This window comes from Symphalangus syndactylus, chromosome 1, assembly GCF_028878055.3.
Source record: "Symphalangus syndactylus isolate Jambi chromosome 1, NHGRI_mSymSyn1-v2.1_pri, whole genome shotgun sequence".
NCBI classification, from domain to species: Eukaryota; Metazoa; Chordata; class Mammalia; order Primates; family Hylobatidae; genus Symphalangus; species Symphalangus syndactylus.
In genome coordinates this window covers 120,398,792-120,421,731 of record NC_072423.2, presented here as the reverse complement: position 1 = coordinate 120,421,731, position 22,940 = coordinate 120,398,792, and the positions used below count along the sequence as shown (strand labels likewise).

Here is a 22,940-nt window from a genome sequence, read left to right as displayed (position 1 = left end):
GGTAGACTGAGTGGTCCTGACCTCGTGATCCACCCCCCTCAGTCTCCCAAAGTGCTGGGATTACAGGCGTGAGCCACCGCACCAGGCCCTCTTTTTCTATTTAAACAGTGCTTCCGTGAATGTCCTTGTATATACCTCCTCCTGTACACAATGGTGTTTATCTGGCGCACATTGCCAATCAGTGCACTTGCTGGATTGAAGAATATGAGTGTTTGTATCACTCTTTCAGTAGGCTATACCAATTTAGACTTGCTCTACCAATTTAGATTTCCATCAGCAGTAAACAAAAGACATTCCTGCCTGGCAGTCTTGAACTCCTGCTATTATCTCTTAAATTTTTGCCAATGTGTGAAAAGTAGTATCTTACTTTAACTTGAATTTTCCTGGTCCAATAGTGCACTAAATGCCCAAGTTCTGTATTTATTCTATTTGGATAGCCATTAGATAGCCATTAAGTCTACTCATAGAGTTATTTTAAATGTTTTCCTTTAGTTTCCATCCACATTTTCTTTTTTTTTTTTTTTTTTTTTGAGACGGAGTCTCGCTCTGTCACCCAGGCTGGAGTGCAGTGGCGCGATCTCGGTCCACTACAAGCTCCACCTCCCAGGTTCACGCCATTCTCCTGCCTCAGCCTCTCCAAGTAGCTGGGACTACAGGCGCCCGCCACCAGGCCCGGCTAATTTTTTGTATTTTTAGTAGAGACGGGGTTTCACCGTGGTCTCGATCTCCTGACCTTGTGATCCGCCCGCCTCGGCCTCCCAAAGTGCTGGGATTACAAGCGTGAGCCACCGCGCCCGGCCCACATTTTCAAATAAAAGTTAGAATTAGCTTGACAAGTAGGTTAAGTCATATTGTGATTTTTGAGATTGCATTGAATTTATAGATGTGTTAGATAGAACAAACTCATCATCTTCATAATACTAACTCTTCCATCCAGGAGCATGGTATATTTCCAATTACTTGGGCCATCATTCTTTTCAAAATTAAAAAAAAAAACAAAAACTGTATCTTGGCTTATTCCTGGTGATTTTTTGTTTGTTTGTTTGAGATAGAGTCTCACTTTGTTGCCCAGGGTGGAGTGCAGTGGCGCAATCTCGGCCACTGCGCCTGGCCTCTCTTAGGTATTTTGGCCCTAAGTTATGCTTTCCTAAATAATATGAAACTGTATATATACCTACTGTAGACATGGTCTCACTCTGTTGTCCAGGCTGGAGTTCAGTAGTGTGATGAGTTTCTTGGTTGGATGCAAACTGGTGCATTCACTGAGGTGGGGGAACCCTGGAGGAGGAACAGGGGGATGAGGGAAGGATGATGAGATTAGTTTGGAACATTTTGAATTTTAGGCTCTTGTGGAATAATTAGAAATCAACAGGCAGTTTCAAACCTAGACCTCTAGCTCCAAGCTATCTGCACACTGCCTGGCCGATAGGAAGCACTATTGCCATGAGCATTATTAAATCTGGACTGCAGAAAGAGATACGGGAGTGTCTTACAGGAGAGTAGTGAGATACGCAAGAATAATAATAATGTCAGCAATAATAGAGCACTTATTTTTACTTAGTTCGGTACGGAACTGGACTCTGTCCATAAAAAGAGTCAAACTCTGTAAAATATTTAAAGAGATTTATTCTGAGCTAAATATGAGGACTAGTGACACACGACACAGCTCCAGGGGGTCCTGAGATCTTGTGCTCAAGGTGGGCGGGCTACAGCTTGGTTTTACATGTTTTAGGAAGATATAAGATATCAATCAATAAGTGTAGGATGTACATTAGCTCCATCCGGAAAGGAGGGACAACTCGAAGTGGGGAGTGTGGGGGCACCTTCCAGGTCATAGGTGGATTCAAAGATTTCCTTTCCTTTCCTTTTTCCTTTTTCCTTTCCTTTCTTTTCTTTTGAAGATTTCTAACTGGCAATTAGTTGAAAGAGTTATGGACCAGGCACGGTGGCCCACGCCTGTAATCCCAGCACTTTGGGAGGCAAAGGCGGGCGGATCACGAGGTCAGGAGATCGAAACCATCCTGGCTAACACAGTGAAACCCCGTCTCTACTAAAAATACAAAAAATTAGCTGGGCGTGGTGGGGGGCGCCTGTAGTTCCAGCTACTGGGGAGGCTGAGGCAGGAGAATGGCATGAACCCGGGAGGCAGAGCTTGCAGTGAGCCAAGATCGTGCCACTGCACTCCAGCCTGGGTGACAGAGCGAGACTCTGTCTCAAAAAAAAAAAAAAAAAAAAAGTTATTAGCTAAAGACCTGGAATCAATTGAAGGGAATGTCTGAGTTAAGATAAGGGGTTTTGGAGACCAATGTTCTTATTATGCAGATGAAACCTCCAGGTAGCAGGCTTCAGAGAGAAACGATTGTAAATGTTTCTTATCAGACTTCAAAAGGTGCCAAACTCTCTTAGTTAATTCTCTCCTGGATCAAGGAAAAGACTTCAAAAGTGAAGGGGATTCTTTACAGTATGTAGATTTTCGCCACAAAAGACAGTTTTACAGGGCCATTTCAATATATGTCAAAGAAATACATTTTAGGGTAAAATACTTCAGTTTATTTCAGGGCTTGTTATCTGTCACGTGAGACTATACTAGAGTCAGGTTAGAATTTGGTGTCTTAGTGCTATAAAGAGTTTGTTTTGGGCTGGGCGTAGTGGCTCACGCCTGTAATCCCAGCACTTTGGGAGGCTGAGGCAGGCGATCACGAGGTCTAGTTCAAGACCAGCCTGGTCAACATGGTGAAACCCCGTCTCTACTAAGAATACAAAAATTAGCCCGGCGGGTTGGCGCCTGCCTGTAATCCCAGCTACTCAGGAGGCTGAGGCAGAAGAATTGCTTGAACCTGGGAGGCGGAGGTTGCAGTGAGCCGAGATCGGGCGACTGTACTCCAGCCTGGGCAACAGAGTAAGACTCCGTCTCGGAAAAAAAAAAAAAAAAGTTTTAGTCAGTCTCAAGATCTCTGTTTTAATGTTAATGCTGGTCCGTAGTGCCTGAATTCCAAGGGCATAATGAGGCAAGTCCGATCCCCTGCTTCCCATCATGGCCTGAACTAGATTGCCAGGTTTTCTTTGGAATGTTTTGGCCGAGAGGAGTGGTCCATTCAGTTCGTTGGGGGACTTAGAATTTTATTTTTGGTTTACAAAACTGTTGCATGAATTGACTCAGTTAATCCACTGAATTTATAAATTACAAACTTTTACCATTCTCAATTGATAAATTGAGGCAACGATTTAAGTATAACTTGAGCAAGTCCATGCAGAGTGGAGCCAGGAACGCAGACAATGAGACACCATACCGCATGGTCTTAGGTCACAGTCATTAAGTGGGAGACAGGGGCTATAAATTCATTAGAAAGTTAAGTTAGGAATTAAGTAAATTAGGTAAGGAGTTAGGAGTTCAGTTAATTAAGTTACAAATTAATTGTTAAATATGGAGGAATTTATCATGTAGTTGGGGTACTAAGACATAAGAGAAAATAATAAAAAAAACAGGTGCAGCCGGGCGCTGTGGCTCACGCCTGTATTCCCAGCACTTTGGGAGGCCGAGGCGGGCGGACAGCTTGAGCTCAGGAGTTCGAGAACAACCTGCGCAACATAGCGAGACCCCCGTTTCAAAAAACACACGAAAAAATTAAAATTAAAAAACAAACAAACCAGGCGCAGAGCGGTTGTGGAGAAGGGAAGCGAAGGGTGGGAGTTTGGTTTCGGGGGAACCATAGAGAAGGGCTAGCCTCCCGGCTTCCTAGAGAGGCTGTAGGGACCGACGGCCGGCCAGCTAATGCTTCCGTCTTGGCCACCTTGCGAGCGCTCGGGTTGAGTTTCCCGGGCTTCGCTGACTCTGCTACCTGTTCTGGAGGTCGGGCTTTGGGCCCTTGCAGAGGTCGCCGAGGGGCCCGCGCGGCCGCCAGAGCCTGGGCCCAGTCGCTAGTCTTCAGAGACGCACTCGACCTTCCTGCTCCGAAGAGCTGGCCTGATGTCCTCCGGTCGCGGTATTCATTGGGAGGATGGGAGCTGTGACTATAGGGTCTCCTGCTTCCCAGGGTGGAGCGTTCAGATCCTGGTTAGGTCTTGGGTCAGCATCACCCGCTGGGACATTGAGCGTCTTACCTTTGTCACCCGGGGCTAGGTCACCACTTATATTTTGTCCTGCAGGCTGTGGTTTGTTTAGGGGTCCCCGTTATGTCCTACTTTCTCTCCAGAGACTTGTTTTGGGTTTTTGCCATGAACACTAGAAGCATTCAATACAAACTACTTAGTAATGCATTCATAGTGGGGCCAAGAATTTTTTTAAAAAAACAGCCACGAATCCACTGCAGTCCTTGACTCTTGCTTTACAGATACTCTTTCTAGAGTTTCCGGTGTCAACAAGCAGATCTATAGGAGAATATGCAGAGGGAGCATTTGCAGCATCCCATGAATCAGTGGAGAGGGTGAATGACAACAGCTAGTGTGCCAAAAATATCTGCAGTGCTAGTGGCAGGAGACAGAGGGGAAGAGGCGGCAAGTGTAGGAGACAAGACCGGATCAGTCTCATTGTGGTTCTCTTAGCTCCGCAGGTTCTTACTTTTCCAAGCCTAGAGGGCAGTGCATGAAGCCAGGGGTCATCAGCCATGCTCCAGACAGTGTGGTTCCAGGTGAGCAGAGCTTTCTTTTAGCTTTCCATACTCAGAACAGATATGGAAGGTCAGTACAGCCCCAGTAGCCTGACTTGGCCAGTCTCATGCTTAGTTTTACATCCTTCAATAGAGTATGTAAAAACAGTATGCGAGGGGAGTTGATGAACGAGAGTAGGTGAATTTGGGAGGGTCAGGTAGGTTGGAAAAGAAGGAATGAATTATCCTAGAAAGTGAGAATCTGCATTCATGAGAACTGAAAGTGGGGCCTGGAGATGAGCAGCTTTTGCATTGCAGAGGGCGCTCATTAGGCAAAATGTCAGGCCCCCTCCCCAGATCTCCCGAATCAGAATCTACATTTTTACAAGATCTGGAAAATTAAAGGGCAGATTAAAATTTGAGGAGTGCTAGTCTGCGTCACGGTACACAAAGAAAAGCCATTTCTGAGGTTAAATAGACACTTCCAAGGGAGAAGTTTACCCTGCAGACCACTCAGTTAAGGTACAGTGAAGCCAGAACTGGAAACATTTGGAAAATGTAGATTGATGAGGGAGATGTATTTTTGGAGGAATCATGAGTTTGGAGCTGAAGCCAGTGCCTTTAGCTCAATGCGAAGACATCAGTCTAACCTCTGTGAGAGTCTATATCCTTTCTTGGCTACAAATTCATGTAGCATTGGGAGCACTTTTCCCTCCAGTTTTCTTGGTGGTAGATGATGGTTTTACTGGATTTTTCTCCGGTGTCCTAGATCATGGAATGAGAAAGCTGAGTTTATCATGTAATGGATGTATCTTGTAATGAGAAAGCTTCATCCCAAGGACTTAAAAACAATGTGTGTGTCCTTCTTTTGGTGGATATTGGACCATCCACTTCTGTTGGAGAACTTCAGCAAAAATTCATTCCTACAAGTCAGGAAGTGTGCTGTGGGGGTATGCTGTGCTCTCCTGGTGCTTTGCCTGAAGTACAGTAATCACTTAGGATTAGATTCCACAAAGAGGACCCCAAATGACAGTGGATTAAACAAGGTAAAGGCTTCTCTCTCATACAGAAGTATCAAGAGTCAATCCAGGGCTAGTGTGGCGGCTCCTCTATTATCATGCCCTCAGGCTCTGTCTTTCTAGCAGTATCTCACCTGCTCTAGGCCACTTTATTGTCCAAGGTGGGTGCTTGATCTCTAGCCGTCATGTGTGCATTCCAGCTAGAAGAGGAGCTGCCCCAAAAAAGTGAACCTCTCTCTTTTAGGAACCTTCCCATAAGTCCCCAACAATATTTATACTTGCATTTCATTGGCCCCACTTGGCTGCCAGGGTTGAGTGCAACCTCAAGTAAAATTAGGATTCCAATACTAAGAAAGAAAGGGGGTACACACACACGTCAGTCTTTGCTACAATCTCTAAGAGGAACATTTGTCATTTAGAATCTTCTAGGAAGTTCCCCCAATCTCATCTGTGGTTGTAGTAAGTGCTGAGATTTATATGATATCATGTGCCAGGTGATATCTTAGTGCATTACAGATAATAACTTATGCCATCCTTGTAAGAGTCCTATCAGATAATTACGATTGTTATCCCAGTTTTACAAATGGGGGCAACTGAGGCATAGAAAGTTTAATTGTCGCTTGCTTGCTTCCTTCCTTCCTCTCTCTCTCTCTCTCTCTCTCTCTCTCTCTCTCTCTCGCCCAGGCTGCAATCTACTCAGCTCCCTGCTGCCCACGGCGCACACTGCCTGGGACTGCCGGCGCGCGCCACCGCTGCCTGCTCTTTCTCCTTTGCCTACAGGCACGCGTTCGCCATCTTGGCCACGCTGGTCGCCAGCTCCTGCCGCCGAGTGCTCGGCCCGCCTCAGCCTCCCGAGGTACTGAGACTGCACACGGAGTCTCGCTCACCCGGTGCTCGGTGTTACCCGGGCTGGAGTGCGGTGGCGTGGTCTAGCCTCGCGGCAGCCTCTGCCTCCCAGCCGCCTGCCTTGGCCTACCAGGGTGCTAGGATTGCAGCCCCTGCCCGGCCGCCGCCCTGTCTGGGAGGTGGGGAGCGTCTCTGCCCAGCCACCCATCATCTGGGAAGTGAGGAGCGCCTCTGCCCGGCCGCCCCGTCCGGGAAGAAGTGAGGAGCGCCTCTGCCCGGCCGCCCCGTCCGGGAAGAAGTGAGGAGCGCCTCTGCCCGGCCACCCATCGTCTGGGAAGTGAGGAGCGCCTCTGCCCGGCCACCCATCGTCTGGGAAGTGAGGAGCGCCTCTGCCCGGCCACCCATCATCTGGGAAGTGAGGAGGGCCTCTGCCCTGCCACCCATCGTCTGGGAGGTGAGGAGCGCCTCTGCCCGGCCGCCCCGTCCGGGAAGAAGTGAGGAGCGCCTCTGCCCGGCCGCCCCGTCCGGGAAGAAGTGAGGAGCGCCTCTGCCCGGCCGCCCCGTCCGGGAAGAAGTGAGGAGCGACTCTGCCCGGCCGCCCCGTCCGGGAAGAAGTGAGGAGCGCCTCTGCCCGGCCGCCCCGTCCGGGAAGAAGTGAGGAGCGCCTCTGCCCGGCCACCCATCGTCTGGGAGGTGAGGAGCGCCTCTGCCCGGCCACCCATCGTCTGGGAGGTGAGGAGCGCCTCTGCCCGGCCACCCATCGTCTGGGAGGTGAGGAGCGCCTCTGCCGGGCCACCCATCGTCTGGGAGGTGAGGAGCGCCTCTGCCCGGCCACCTATCGTCTGGGAAGAAGTGAGGAGCGTCTCTGCCTGGCCGCCCCGTCTGGGAGGTCTACCACGGAGGCCAGAAGCAATGTGGGGGCTGGACGTGGTGGCTCACGCCTGTGGTCCCGGCACTCTGGGGGGCGAGGCGGGTTGATCACTTCGGGCTAGGAGTTCGAGACCAGTCTGGCCAACTTGGCGAAACATGAAAAATACAACAGACAAACCAACCAACCAACTCAGTGACAACAAAACAGGTCTACCCTGGAGTCATACTCTAATTTTTTCTATTTTCCTCCCTTTCTGATCCTTTATCCCACTTTCTTTTTCTTCCTCTTCCTTCTCCCTCTTCTTTGTCAAATAGAAGATTGAGTTATTATCACTGATCCATATAAAGTCCCTCTCTCATTTATTTTAACTCCCACCCCCCATTTCTATTCCCCGACTTCCCATATGCAACCTTCCTAATATGTTTGATATGCATCTTTTTGTTTGTATGTATTTTTAGAAAATGTTTATTGTTTTTGTGTGCAAAAAAAATTAATTAAAAAAAAAAAAAAAAAAAAGAAAGTTTAATTGTCGGCCGGGCGCGGTGGCTCACGCTTGTAATCCCAGCACTGTGGGAGGCCGAGGTGGGCGGATCACGAGGTCAGGAGATCGAGACCACGGTGAAACCCCATCTCTACTAAAAATACAAAAAAAAATTAGCCGGGCGTGGTGGTGGGCGCCTGTAGTCCCAGCTACTCGGAGAGGCTGAGGCAGGAGAATGGCGTGAACCCCGGGGGACGGAGCCTGCAGTGAGCCAAGATCGCGCCACTGCACTCCAGCCTGGGTGAAAGAGCGAGACTCCTTCTCAAAAAAAAAAAAAAAAAAAAAAAAGAAAGTTTAATTGTCTCATCCAAAGTTGACAGCTAATGAGTATTAGAGATACTATTTGAACCTAGGGAGTCTAGCTTAGAGCAGGGTTTTTCAACCTTGGCATCATTTACATTTGGGCCAGATAATTCTTTGTTTGGGGGATGACCTGTTCATTATAGGATGTTCAGAAATAGCCCTGGCCCACTATCTACTAGATGCCAGTAGCACTACCATTACCACCACACTGCAGTTGTGACAACTAAAAATGTCTCCAGACATTGCCACATATTCCCTGGGGGACAGAATTGCCCCCATGTTGAGAGCCACAGCCTTAACATCTGTGCCATTTACCACTATGTTGTGCTGCACCTGTAACCCACTTCCTATAGAAGACAGTCAATAGCCCCACTTAATGGAGAAAGAGTAAGTGCGAGTAAAGGACAGAAGAAGAGTGATCACAGATAAGAGAAGATCTGGAGAAGCTAAGTGTTTCAGAAAACAAGGAACTGAAGAATGTGCTGATAATTAGAGTGATGTTTCAGAGGTATGGAAAGGTAGAGCATAATGTCAAGAAAAGGTGAGGTCCATATTCCCAGCTAGTTGTTGACTCTGAAGGAAGTGAGAGAAGAGTATTAACAGATGTATCTATTCTGCACTGTCCAGGAAGGTACCTCCTAGCTACATGTGCCTATTTAAATTAAAATCAATTGAAGTTCCTCAGTCATGCCAGCCACATTTGAACTTTCTGGCTAAGGGGTAATCTGATTACTGTATAGTTACTGTTTTCCTCTTATAACTAATAAGCAATCTATGAGGAGACATTTAAGATCATGCAAATATTCTGCTTCTCATCAAAATTTCCTTCCAGATTTAGCATCCATTGATGATTTTTGCCCAAACCAATTTTTACAATGATGACTGCAAATCCTCTAGTACTTTTTTTTTTTTTTTTTTTTTTGAGACAGAGTCTTGCTGTGTCGCCCAGGCTGGAGTGCAGTGGTGCAATCTCGGCTCACTGCAAGCTCTGCCTCCCAGGTTCACACCATTCTCCAGCCTCAGCCTCCCAAGAAGCTGGGACTACAGGTGCCCGCCACCATGCCTGGTTAATTTTTTGTGTATTTTTAGTAGAGACGAGGTTTCACCATGTTAGCCAGGATGGTCTTGATCTCCTGACCTCACGATCTGCCTGTCTTGGCCTCCCAAAGTGCTGGGATTACAGGCATGAGCCACCGTGCCCAGCCCAAATCTGCTAGTACTTCTGTGTTAGGTTTCTTCACTCAGAAGAGACTTAAGTACAAAGAGAAGGTTGTTGACATGATGAACTGAGAAAGACTACAGTGTGAGTCAGAGATAGATGTTATAGTGGGACTAATTTATATAAAAGTAGTGGTCAGTTCATTTTGAACTTTTTGCTTCCTTATACAACCTTGTAATAAATACTCAAAGAGGACTCCTTTTAATCTATTTCAAAGGGCTTAATATTGCTGATTCACATCATCTGAAAGTGGAAATAATAATTCTTATTTCACAGATGTGCTATAATGATTGAGCAAATTGATTTAAAAGTAACTGACACAGGACAAAGCTTTAAACAACCTGTGATGGTTTCCTTCTTCCCTGAGAAGCTGGAGGTGGTTTTAGTGGGAAGCAGAAAGAGAGAGACACATAGTGAAGAGGACAGCATTGGCAGGTCAGACAGAGCTTAGGTGATCAGTGGGCAGATCTCTGCAGAAGGATGGGAGATTGCCATCCTGTCCTGGAGTGAAGTGTGTTAGGAGACAAAGAAGTAACACTGCACATCACCTTCAAGGGAGAACTAATAATAGCTTCTGATAAGGCAAGATGATAGAAAGAGGAGAAATATCCAGGATGAAAGGAACTTTATCCCCATGAAATCACTCCTCTGTCTGTAGCAGAAGATGTAGAGGAGGAAGACCAGAAAGAAGCTGGGTGGAGGGCCCTGATAGGTGCTTCAGGATGGATGGAGGCAGGGTGAAAGACAGTTATCTGCTGTGGTCGATTTATAAAGCATGCCAGAAAAATATACCTGGCCTGTGGAACCAGACATGGGTTGACATGATCACCAGGCAGAGAACAGCAGGTGCTGGGCTGTATACTTAGGATGATAATATTAGGGCCCCAGAGGTATGCACATGGAAAGCTGGAATGCTGGCTCGGGGCTGCCCCTGCTGGGGTCCTGTGTGGCTCTCCTTACCAGTACAAACCTTCCATGGGGCTCAGTGCCATGGATTCCAGTAAATTTATCCGTTTCCTAGAATTCAGGCCTCTCCCTCTGTTCTTGTGCAGGGCTTGAGCAAGAACCTGTTGTTTCAGGAGCCAGTAACCTTTGAGGATGTGGCTGTGTACTTCACCCAGAATGAATGGGCCAGCCTGCACCTTAAGCAGAGGGCCCTATACAGGGAGGTGATGCTGGAGAATTATGAAAATGTGACTTCCTTGTGTAAGTCCTCCTTCCTCTCTGAAACTCAGCTTCTGCCTTTGGGGGCTCCTAGATTCCTCCTTAGCAGAACTATGATCTCTTTAATACCATCAGAATTGATGCCCTATGGGCTCAGCTCCCTAATCCCCAGTGCCAGGGGTAGCTGGATGGAGAAAGAGCTGGGTTCACTTTGGTGTTTAACAGGACTTTTCTCTTCCCTGACTCCTAATGGAGACCCAACTGCAGGGGGCTTTCCTCTGGGTACAGAGAGAACTGAGAAGGTTCCTGGTGCACTGTCTTCATTCCTTCCATCTTCCAGTTCCCTGGAGATGATCTTGGCCCTATTGCCTATGTGTGAGTCCTGTAGGGCCCTCCTGTACACCCCCCCCAGTGACTATGGGAGCATTCTGTCCTCTTAGAGGCCAGAGTAAGCATCCAGCCCTTCCTTAGATTCTGCAGATTCACTCCTCCCTGACTTCACTTAGTCTCCTGGGCCATCCTCTTCTATTTTCATCTGGCAAAGCAGAGAGTAGTCTGAGGGAGGTCAATGTTGATTCTCTTCAGCTTCATGTTCCTTTTCTTTCTCCTCTGGCAGCATTTCCATTCCCCAAACCAGATCTGATATTCCAGCTGGAGCAAGGAGAAGCAGCATGGGGTCCAGATCCCTGGACACTTGCTGGGGGAGAGGCCCTGAGAGGCATGTGCACAGGTGAGCAGGAGAGCCTACCATCCTCCTTTCCAGCTTTGCCTCCTCCTTTCTTTTAACAATTTAGCATGAAAAACGTTTTTCCTTGTCATATGATGGTTGTGGGGATTAAAATAGTCACTCTTATTCAAAGAAGTGTTGCTTACCAGAACTTCATTCCCAAACTAGAAAAGACAAATCCCACCATTTTATTTCTGCCATTTTTCTTTGTAAAGCTAAAGGATTTCAGGCTGGATGTGGTGGCTTACACCTATATCCCAGCACTTTGGGAGGCCAAGGTGGGAGGCTGCTTGAGGCCAAGAGTTCAAGACCAGCCTGAGTAACATAGCAAGACCCTGTCACTACAATAAATAAATAAATTAGCTGGGCATGGTGGCATGTGCCTATAGTGCCAGCTACTCAGGAGGCTGAGGCTGGAGGATCCCTTGAGCCAGGAGTTTGAGGTTGTAGTAAGCTAGGATCACACCATTCCACTCCAGCCTGGGTGACAGAGTGAAACCCTATCTCTAAAAAACAAAAGATTTCAAACAGGCTTCCTTTGGTTGGTCAGTTCAGGAATATAAACACAATATAGTAAGAACTTGGTTTTTGTTTTTTGTTTTTTTTTTTTTTTGAGATGTAGTCTCGCTCTGTTGCCTAGGCTGGAGTGCAGTGGCACAGTTGTGGCTCACCACAACCTCCGCCTCCTGAGTTGAAGTGTTTCTCCTCCCTCAGCCTCCTGAGTAGCTGGGACTACATGCGTGTGCCACCACGCCTGGCCAATTTTTGTATTTTTAGTAGAGATGGGGTTTCACTGTGTTGGCCAGGCTGGTCTCTAACTCCTGCCCTCGTGATCCGCCCCACCCTCGGCCTCCCAAAGTGCTGGGATTACAGGTGTGAGGCACCACGCCTGGCCAAGCACTTGGTTTTTTAAAAATAAATTTATTTATTTATTTGTTTGTTTGTTTACTTTTTGAGACAGAGTTTCACTCTTGTGGCCCAGGCTGGAGTGCAATGGCGTGATCTTCACTCACCGCAACCTCTGCCTTCCAGGTTCAAGTGATTCTCCTGCCTCAACCTCCCAAGTAGCTGGGATTATAGGCATGTGTCACCACACCCAGCTAACTTTGTATTTTTAGTAGAGACAGGGTTTCTCCATGTTGGTCAGGCTGGTCTCGAACTCCCAGCCTCAGTTGATCCACCCACCTCAGCCTCCCAAAGTGCTGGGATTACAGGCGTGAGCCACCGCACTTGGCCTATTTATTTTTTGAGACAGAGTCTTGCTCTGTCACTCAGGCTGGAGTGCAGTGGCACTATTTCGGCTCACTGCAACAACCTCTGCCTCCCAGGTTCAAGCGATTCTCCGGCTGCAGCCTCCCAAGTAGCTGGGATTACAGGCGCCCGCCACCACACCCGGCTAATTTTTGTAGTTTTAGTAGAGACAGGGTTTCACCATGTTGCCCAGGTTCGTCTTGAACTTCTGACCTCAAGTGATTCTCCCGCCTCAGCCTCCCCAAGTGCTGGGATTACAGGCGTGAGCCACCGCGCCCAGCTAGAACTTGTTTTTATAAGAACATTTTGTGTGTGTGTGTGTGTGTGTGTGTATAAAACTATATATGTAAATGGAATTTTTCTAAATTCATAAACACTGAATTTTACATTAGCTTTTGAAAGAAAGCTTGTTTATGTATTGGGAATGAATGGTTTTCTTTTTTGAAAGATACTGAATTGAGTTAAATGTAAAGACCAATCAGAGATTTGGTATATAGCTTTCTTCATTCTATGGGCTCTGTTATCATATTCTGTCAATCTTTTATGCTATTCAGAGCCTCTGTAAGGCAAATACTCCTTTCTAATTCCCCCACTTTGCCTTAATCAATGCCTTAAATTGATTTCAGCGTTTCAGATCATCTGGGGGCTTTCCCAGTATCCTTCCTGCAGTTGTTAGTGTTTCCCCCTTGCCACAGGTGTACATTGTTTATTTAGCCTGCCAGATGAATCACATGAACACCTGAAGTGTGCCTAGTGCAACTGGGGAACTGAGTTTTTAATTTTATTCCGTTTTAATTAATTTACATTTAAATAGCCGCATGTGGCTAGTGGCCACCTTTTAGGAAAGTGCAGCCTTAAACAATGAAAAGAGCAGTCTCAATCTGTTTTTTGTAGTTTATAGATTAGTAAATTTCAAACTCTGGTATGTATCAGAATTACTTGCGAGCTTGTTAAAACACAGATTGCCAGGTGCCACCTCCAGAGATTCGAATTCAGTAGACTGGTGTGGGGCTGAGAATTTGCATTTCTTTTTCTTTTTTTTCAAGATAGGGTCTTGATATTTTGCCTAGGCCAGTCTCAAATTCCTGGGCTCAAGTGATTCTTTCACCTCTGCCCCCTAATTAGATGGGACTACTGGCACACACCACCAAACCCAGCCCCATTAATTTGCATATCTAACAAGTTCCCAGGTGATACTGGTCCAGGGACCACCATTTGAGACCACTGTTCTTGAAAATCTAGAACCATATTCTTTAAACTCTGGGTTGCAACTCATCAATGAGCTGTTACCAGCATTTAAAAATTAGACTACATTGTATTAGGTGTAGATAAAGACTAAAGTAGTATAAAGTCGATTGTGAATGCATCACTATTTTTTTTTTTTTTTTTTTTTTTTTTTGGAAACAGAATCTCGCTCTATCCCCCAGGCTGGAGCACAGTGGCACAATGTTGGCTCACTGTAATCTCTGCCTCCTGGGTTCAACCGATTCTCATGCCTCAGCCTCATGAGTAGCTGGGATTACAGGTGCCTGCCACCACACCCGGCTAATTTTTTGTATTTTTAGTAGAGATGGGGTTTTGCCAGTTGGACAGGCTGATCTCGAACTCCTGACCTCAGGTGATCCACCTGCCTCGGCCTCCCAAAGTGCTGGGATTACAGGCATGAGCCACTGCGCCTGGGGTGACTACATCACTCTTAATAAGGACATTGTTTTATTTTGATTTCAGCTGTGTGTGTGTGTGTGTGTGTGTGTGTGTGTGTGTGTGAGCATGTCTGTATTGTTTTAGGATCCAAAATGTGAGTCATGGTCAACAAGCCTCAAAAAAACACTAAGATGAAAGTTTCATTTGTAAGATCTTTGGTGCTTGACAGGGAAAAAAGGTTTCTATGTTGCGGTGCTACCAGTGAAAGCATGATCCCCATACCCCCGCTCCAATTGCCATCTCCATTATGGGCAGGTTCTTGGCTGGGCCTTTTTTCCTTTCAAAGGTCAGTCTCTCAAAAGACAGCACTTGGGTTTTAAAAATGTGGTCTTCTCATGAACCCTTTGTAAACAGCAGTGTTACAAACTGCTTTCTGTCCAGCCAGGCTTGTGATAGAGAACTAGAGAACATTTCTTTAAAAACTGCGGAATATTTTAAAGTATTTTGACAGGTTTTATGCCTTGATTGGACTTTGAGATCCACTGTTGTAGACAGTACCTCCCAGCCCTCTGGATACTATGTGGTGCTAGAGCTGCCTACCCATCTTTCTCTTCTCTGGTTTAGATATTGCTTTTCTCACCTTTGGCTTCCTCTACTTTTCTTCATTGCTTCTCCTTCCTGCAACTTCACCCCATTCCCATTTTTCTTTAACCATTTACCTCAATTAATAGTTTCTGCCATCCACACTGTTTTTGTCATCCATATGGGATTGCTTACCTTCTCAACCTCCAGTTTGTTTACTTTCCCTTTGAGGTACCATCAGGTGGCTGGGTCTCTCTCAAAAAATTCATGTTTCTAGTGGGCGTGATGGCTCACACCTGTAATCCCAGCACTTTGGGAGGCTGAGGTGGGCAGATCACCTGAGGTCAGGAGTTCGTGACCAGTCTGAACAACATGGAGAAACCCCGTCTCTACAAAAAATACAAAAAATTAGCTGGGTGTGGTGGCGCATGCCTGTAATCCCAGCTACTTGGGAGGCTGAGGTAGGAGAATCACTTGAATCTGGGATGTGGAGGTTGTGGTGAGCCGAGATCATGCCATTGCACTCCAGCCTGGGCAACAAGAGTGAAACTCCACTCAAAAAAAAAAAAAAAAAAAAAAATTCATGTGTCTAGGGCAAGCTGATACTGATTAATCCTTTTCCCTTCTGGAATAAATAAGGGACTCTTGTGTTTTCTTTTTATCATGCTAGGTAGTAAAACCAAGACTAAGAATGAGGAACAAACTGCACAGCTAAACATTTCTAAAGAATCAGAGTCCCACAGACTGATAGTGGAGGGACTGCTGATGGACGTTCCCCAGCACCCTGACTTCAAGGACGGTTAGAGAAGTCACAGCTACATGATACAGGGAAGAAAACAAAGACAGGGGATTACACAGATTTGACAGTCCAGGATCATGAATCTTCCACCATTGAAAGGGAGGAGATAGCCAGGAAATTGGAAGAAAGTAGTGTTAGCACACATCTCATTACAAAGCAGGGCTTTGCCAAAGAACAGGTGTTTTATAAATGTGGTGAGTGTGGCAGTTACTACAACCCACATTCAGACTTTCACCAGCATCAGAGAATTCACACTAATGAGAAGCCCTACACATGCAAAGAATGTGGGAAAACCTTCAGATATAACTCAAAACTGTCACGGCATCAGAAAATCCACACTGGAGAGAAACCATACTCATGTGAGGAATGTGGACAAGCCTTCGGTCAAAATTCCCACCTTCTTCAGCATCAGAAGCTCCATGGTGGACAGAGGCCCTATGAATGTACTGACTGTGGTAAAACCTTCAGCTATAATTCAAAACTGATTCGGCATCAGAGAATCCATACTGGGGAGAAGCCCTTTACATGTAAGGAATGTGGGAAAGCCTTCAGGTGTAGCTATGACTGCATCATCCATGAACGAATTCACACTGGGGAGAAGCCCTATGAATGTAAGGAGTGTGGGAAGAGTTTGAGTTCTAATTCAGTTCTGATTCAGCATCAGAGAATCCACACTGGGGAGAAACCTTATGAATGTAAAGAGTGTGGCAAGGCCTTCCACCGCAGTTCGGTATTTCTTCAGCACCAGAGGTTCCACACTGGGGAACAACTCTACAAATGTAATGAATGTTGGAAAACTTTCAGTTGTAGCTCCCGCTTTGTAGTGCATCAGAGAATCCACACTGGGGAGAAACCCTATGAATGCCAGGAATGTGGGAAGACATTCAGTCAAAAGATCACTCTGGTTCAGCATCAGCGAGTTCACACTGGGGAGAAACCTTATGAGTGTAAGGAGTGCGGGAAAGCCTTCAGATGGAATGCAAGTTTCATTCAGCATCAGAAGTGGCATACTAGGAAGAAACTCATCAATGGAACAGGGCTATCCGCAGTTAAGCCCTACTGTCCCTCCTCCATCCTCTCTCCTCTGCCTCCCCAACATACCTGCTCTGCCCCAACCCCACCAGGGCCTCCCTTATCTTCTTCACATGCAGTGGTACTTCCTCCCTCTGTGCCTTTCTTCCTGCTGCTTCCCTCATCTGAAAAGGCCAGCCCTTCACCTGTCCAAATAGTACATTTTTTTCAGGATCTCGCTTTTCCTGGGAAGTCATCCCCTCATAGCACGAATCCTTTGTCTCACTCCCTGTAAGCCCCGTCACGTCCTCAATATCCTTTGCACCTCAAGTTAGGGATTCCAGTGGTCTCCTGATTGTGTCTATTGATATTCCTCTGGTCTTGTCTTGTATGAGTTGTTATTGTTTTCCTAACTTCATTTTAAATTCTCACACTTAAGGACCATGTTTGATTAGTTTCTTTTATCCCTCGGGTAGGAAATGGCAGTACTTATTCTTTATCGTGTCCACATTTGGGCTGTATTATCAGTCTGCATCTCTCTTCTGGGGCTACTGGAGTTGGAAGAGTTTGCAGAACATTTTGGGGTTTAGGGCATATGACATTATGATTATGATGAGATGGGGCATTATAATTAGAGACTAGGAGAAATACAAAACCTGTGGGAGAACATAATCAGATAAAGTGTCCAGTGATTGCTTTCAGGAGTTTTTTTTTTTTTTTTTTTTTTTTTTGGGGCCAGAGTTTCACTCTTGTTGCCCAGGCTGTTTGCAATGGTGCGATCTTGGCTCACTGCAACCCCCGCCTCCAGGGTTCAAGTGATTCTCATGCCTCAGCCTCCCGAGTAGCTGGGACCACAGGCATGCACCACCACACCCCGCTAATTTTGTATTTTTAGTAGAGACAGGGTTTCACCATGTTGGCCAGGCTGGTCTCAAAATCCTGACCTCAGGTGATTCACCTGCCTCAGTCTCCCAAAGTGCTGGGATTACAGGCATGAGCCACTGCATCTGGCCTGCTTTCAGGAGTTAAGGAGGGCCATTTGGTGGACCAGGGGCAAGGCTCACTGAAAGAATTTAAGACTTGGAATTTTTTATTACCTTGATAGTATAAAAAATTATGAGGGTCCTGTTTATGCAAAAGGATAATAAAGTGATGAGTTGGCATTGATAGCAATAATGTAAAATTATGTCTTTGAGCTTTATTGGAAGGGGATATGGTTTTTCAATTTGGGTTCCTTCTCTGTTTTCATTTTCCTTTGTTTTTGAGACAGATTCTTGCTCTGTCATCCAGGCTGGAGTGCAATGGTGTGATCATGGATCAGTGCAGTGTTGACCTTCGGGGCTCAAGCAATCCTCCCACCTCAGCTTCCCAAGAAGCTGGGAGATAGTGCAGTCTCCCGGCTTCTCAGAGGGCTGAGGTGGGAGAATTGCTTGAGCCCTGGGGGCATACGCCACCACACCCAGCTAATTTTTGTATTTTTTGCAGAGACAAGAGTTTTGCCATGTTGCCCAGGCTCGTCTCAAACTCCTGGATTCAAATGATCCTCCCACTTCAGCCTCCCAAAGTGCTGGGATTACAGGCATGAGCCACCATGTCCAGCCTCTATTGCTTTTCATATCTGTTGAATTTAAGTACCCACTCATATATGTAGGTACAAAAAGTGACTTGGACTTGTACCCTTTAGGGTAGATGCCTGAGTATAGTAATCTCTAAAGCTGTACATGGATGGAACTTGTTGGCATCACACTGGTGAGCACCAGAGGCAAAGAAGAGAAACCTGACCATGACTTGTTGTTCCTCAGAAGTGAGTCCATTCCTGATGAGTTACTATGCAGGCCCTTGGATATGTTCTCACACCTACTCCAGATTTCCCTATGATTAAATCTGAATTTTATTGGTGGCACTTTTAAATTAATTTTATAAAGATCTGTTTTGGTGACACCGAGAAATGTTTTCAGTGTGCAGATTGCTATCATTTGAATATCCCCAGCAAAATTTATGTTGAAACTTAATCCCCATTGTAACAGTACTGGGTGGGGGAGTCTTTAAGAGGTGATTAGGATTAGCCAAGTTCATCAGGATGGAGCCTCCATGTTGGGACTGGTGGCTTTATGAGGAGAGGAAGAACAACCCGAACTGGGACACATGCTTGCTCTGTCTTGCCTTTTTATGCCTCCTGCCATGTCATGATGCAGCAAGTAAGCCCTCACCAGATGCCTACACCTTTATATTGGACTTCTCAGCCTTCAGAACTGTAAACTAAATAAACCTCTATTCTGTATCAATTACCCAGTCTATGGTATTCAGTTAGAGCCACACAAAATGTAACAAGACAGAATATTGGTAGCCATAAGTAGGTTTGCTGCTCTGACATTTACATAAAAATGTAGAAGTGGGCCGGGCACGGTGGCTCACGCCTGTAATCCCAGCACTTTGGGAGGCCGAGACGGGCGGATCACGAGGTCAGGAGATTGAGACCATCCTGGCTAACACGGTGAAACCCTGTCTCTACTAAAAATACAAAAAATTAGCCGGGCGCAGTGGCAGGCACCTGTAGTCCCAGCTACTCGGGAGGCTGAGGCAGGAGAATGGCGTGAACCCGGGAGGCGGAGCATGCAGTGAGCCGAGGTCGCGCCACTGCACTCCAGCCTGGGCGACAGAGCGAGACTCCGTCTCAAAAAAAAAAAGAAAAAAAAATGTAGAAGTGGCTTTGGAACTGAGTAATGGGTAGAGGCTTGAAAAATTTGGAAGATCAGGTCAGACAAAGCCTGTATTATCTAATGGAGCATTAAGGGTGATTTTGGCCAAGGCTTAGAAGAGAAGACTAGGGAAAGTCTGAATCTTCTTAGAGATTACAGTAGGTCCTTGAACAACTTGGGTTTCAACTGTGTGGGTCCACTTACGGACTTTCTTCTGCCTCTGTCACCCCTGAGATGGCAAGACCAGTCCCCCTCCTCTCCCCTTCTCAGCCTGCTTAACAAAATGACAAGGATACAGACCTTTATGATGATTCATATAATATAGTGAATTATATTTACTAAATATAATTTCTCTTATGATTTTCTTAATATTTTCTCTAGCTTTATTATAAGAATATAGTGTTAATACGTATAACAAAAAATATGTGTTAATCGACTATGTTTCAGTAAGGCTGTGGTCAACAGTAGACTATTAGTAGTTACATTTTTGGGGAGTTAAAAGTTATACATGGCATGGGGGTTGGTGCCCATAACCCCTGAGTTGTTCCAGGGTCAGCTGTACTTAGGTGATCATGACAAGAATGTTGATATAAATATGGACAGTAAAGGCCATTCTGATGAAGTCTCAGATGGAACTGAATAAAATGGTATTGGAAACTGGAGCAAAGGCCATCCTTGTTACAAAGTAGCAAAGAATTTGGTTGAGCTGTGCCTGTGCCAGGCTTTATGGAAGGCAGAATTTAAGACTGATGAACTAGAATATCTGATGGAAGAAATGTCTAAGCAGCAAAAGCATATAGGCTATTGCATGGCTAGTTTGAACTGCTTACAGTAAAATAAGAGGAAAGAGATTATTTAAAGACAACTTACAATTGAAAGGGAAGTAGAGTGGAAAGATTTGGAAAACTCACAGCCTAGAAGACTGCCACCAACACCCCCAAACTATAGAGCTACTAATGGGCAATACCAGCCTGGGAGAGCTGTGGTCATGAGACTCCGACCTCAGAGAGCTGAAGTATGGACCCAGCCCAGCAAAGCCACAGGGGTGGGGCTGCCTGAGGCTTTGGAGGCCCAAACTTCTGAGTGTGTCCAGAAGATTGCACATGGACTGAAAGAGCATTCTGAAGTTTTAAGATTTAATGGCTTTTTTTTTTTTGGCTGGGTTTTAAACTTACTTGGGACCAGTTACCCCTTTTTTTCTTGCCTGTTTCCCCCATTGGAATGGGAATGTCTATCTTATGCCCGTTTCACTATTGTATTTTGGAAGTAGATAACTTGTTTTGACTTCACAGGTTTACAAGTGGAGAGAAATCACTTCGGGAGGAATCATCCCTTGAGTTATGCCCATATCAGATTCAGATGACACTCTGGACTGTTTGAGTTGATAGCTAAGTGAATTAAGACTTTTGGGGCCAGTAGGATAGAATGAGTGCATTTTGTATGTGAGAAGGTCATGAGTTTGGAGTCAGTTGGCAGGGGCAGAATGCTAGGGTTTAAATGTCCCCACCAAAACTCACGTTGGAACTTAATCCCCGCTGAGCACGGTGGCTCACGCCTGTATTCCCAACACTTTGGGAGGTCAGGAGTTCAAGACCAGCCTGGCCAATTTGATGACACTCTATCTCTGTTACAAATACAAAAATTAGCCAGGTGTGGTAGCAGGTGCCTGTAATCCCAGCTACTCAGGAGGCAGATGGAGGAGAATCGCTTAAACCCAGGAGGGAGAGGTTACAGTGAGCTGATATCACGCCACTGCACTCCAACCTGGGCAACAGAGTGAGACTCTGTCTCAAAAAAAAAGAAAGAAAGAAACTTAATCCCCCCATTGTAACAGTATTAAGAGGTAGGGCTTTTAAGAGATGATTAGAACTAGACACAGTTATCAGCTTGGGGCCCCTATGATGGGACTGATGGCTTTATAAGAAGAGGAAGGGAGACCTGAGTTGACATGCATGCTTTTGCCATCTTGCCATGTGATGCTTTCCATCATGTTATGACACAGCAAGAAGGCCAGATATGGCCCCTCCACAGTTCCCAGCCCTCAGAACCATGAGCTAAATAAACTTCTTTTCTTTATAAATTACCCAATCTGTGATATTCTGTTATAGCAACAGAAAACAGACTGACACTGATCTTACCAGACATTATGATCTCACTGGTTTGGCCTACTGCCTAGAGACTGACCCTTCTCAGAATCACTGCCTCAGGACAGTATAACTACATCCAAAGGTTTGTTTATTTATTTATTTATTATTTTTTGAGATGAAGTTTCACTCTTGTTGCCCAGGCTGGAGTGCAATGGCACGATCTCGGCTCACCACAACCTTCGCCTCCCAGGTTGAAATAATTCTCTTGCCTCAACCTCCCTAGTAGCTGGGACTACAGGCATGCACCACCATGCCCGGCTAATTTTGTATTTTTAGTAGAGATGGGGTTTCTCCATGTCAGTCAGCCTGGTCTCAAACTCCCGACGTCAGGTGATCTGCCCGCCTCAGCCTCCCAAAGTGCTGGGATTACAGGCATGAGCCACCGCACCCGGCCACAAAGGTTTTTGTTTTTTTTTTAAATGTAGTGTTTTTTAAAAAACAAAGGTTTTTTACCTTTGTGGCCGGGCGCGGTGGCTCATGCCTGTAATCCCAGCACTTAATGCAAAAAAACAAACTATGAAAAATATTTGAGACGTTTAACCTGAGCCAATGTGAGTGACCATGGCCTGGAGAAAACACAAACCCAGGAAACCTTGAGTAAGTCGTCCTGAGGCAGTCAGAATGTAACTCTGTTTTATACATTTCAGGGAAGCAGAAGCTACACAAAAAGCCGTCAATCAATACATGGAGGTTATACACTGGTTTGGTCCCAAAAGGCAAGATATCTTGAAGCAGGAGAATACAGGTCATAGTTGGGTTCAGAGATTCTTTTTTTTTTTTTTTTTTTGAGACAGAGTCTTGCTTTGTTGCCCAGGCTGGAATGCAGTGGCGCGATTGAGTTGAGACAGGGTTTCACCATGTTGGCCGGGTGTGTCTCGAACTCCCCACCTCAAGTGATCCGCCCGCCCCAGCCTCCCAACGTGCTGGGATTACAGCCTTGTGCTAAGATTACACGCATGAGCCACCGTGCGGGGCCAGAGATTATTTAATTTGTAATTGTTTAGAAGAACAAAGTGTGGTCTAAGAACTTGGAGTTACCAGAAAGGAATGTTTAAGTTAAGGAAGTTTGTAGCTAGGTGTGGTGGCTCACACCTGTAATCCCAATACTTTGGGAGGCCAAGGTAGGAGTATCACTTGAAATCAGGAATTCAAGACCAGCCTGGGCAACATAGGAAAACTGTGTTTCTACTAAAAATAATTTTTAAAAATTTAATTTAATTTAAAAAAGGATAATGCTAAGCATCATGTGATGCTATGCTAGAGTTGAGTTGTGAGACCAAGCCACTATATATATATTTTATAAAATATATATAATATAGGCTGGGCGCAGTGGCTCACGCCTGTAATCCCAGCACTTTGGGAGGCCAAGGTGGGTGGTTCACCTGAGTTTAGCAGTTCGAGACCATCCTGGCCAATATGGTGAAACCCCGTCTCTACTAAAAACACAAAAATTAGCCGGGCATGGTGGTGGGCACCTGAAATCCCAGCTACTTGGGAGGTTGAGGCAGGAGAATTGCTTGAACCTGGGAGG

The 22,940-nt window shown here is 45.9% G+C and overlaps 1 protein-coding gene across 1 annotated transcript; it reads left to right on the top strand.

Annotated features, from left to right (window-relative positions):
* The first annotated feature begins 3,919 nt into the window (after window positions 1-3,919).
* ZNF619 (zinc finger protein 619) lies at window positions 3,920-21,345 on the top strand. The gene is given in 6 exon segments (XM_055281745.2): window positions 3,920-3,983; window positions 4,543-4,628; window positions 10,438-10,591; window positions 11,166-11,279; window positions 15,424-15,549; window positions 15,552-21,345. Coding segments are annotated over 5 exon segments (1,725 nt in total). The 5' UTR covers window positions 3,920-3,983; window positions 4,543-4,604; the 3' UTR covers window positions 16,859-21,345.
* The last annotated feature ends 1,595 nt before the right edge of the window (window positions 21,346-22,940 follow it).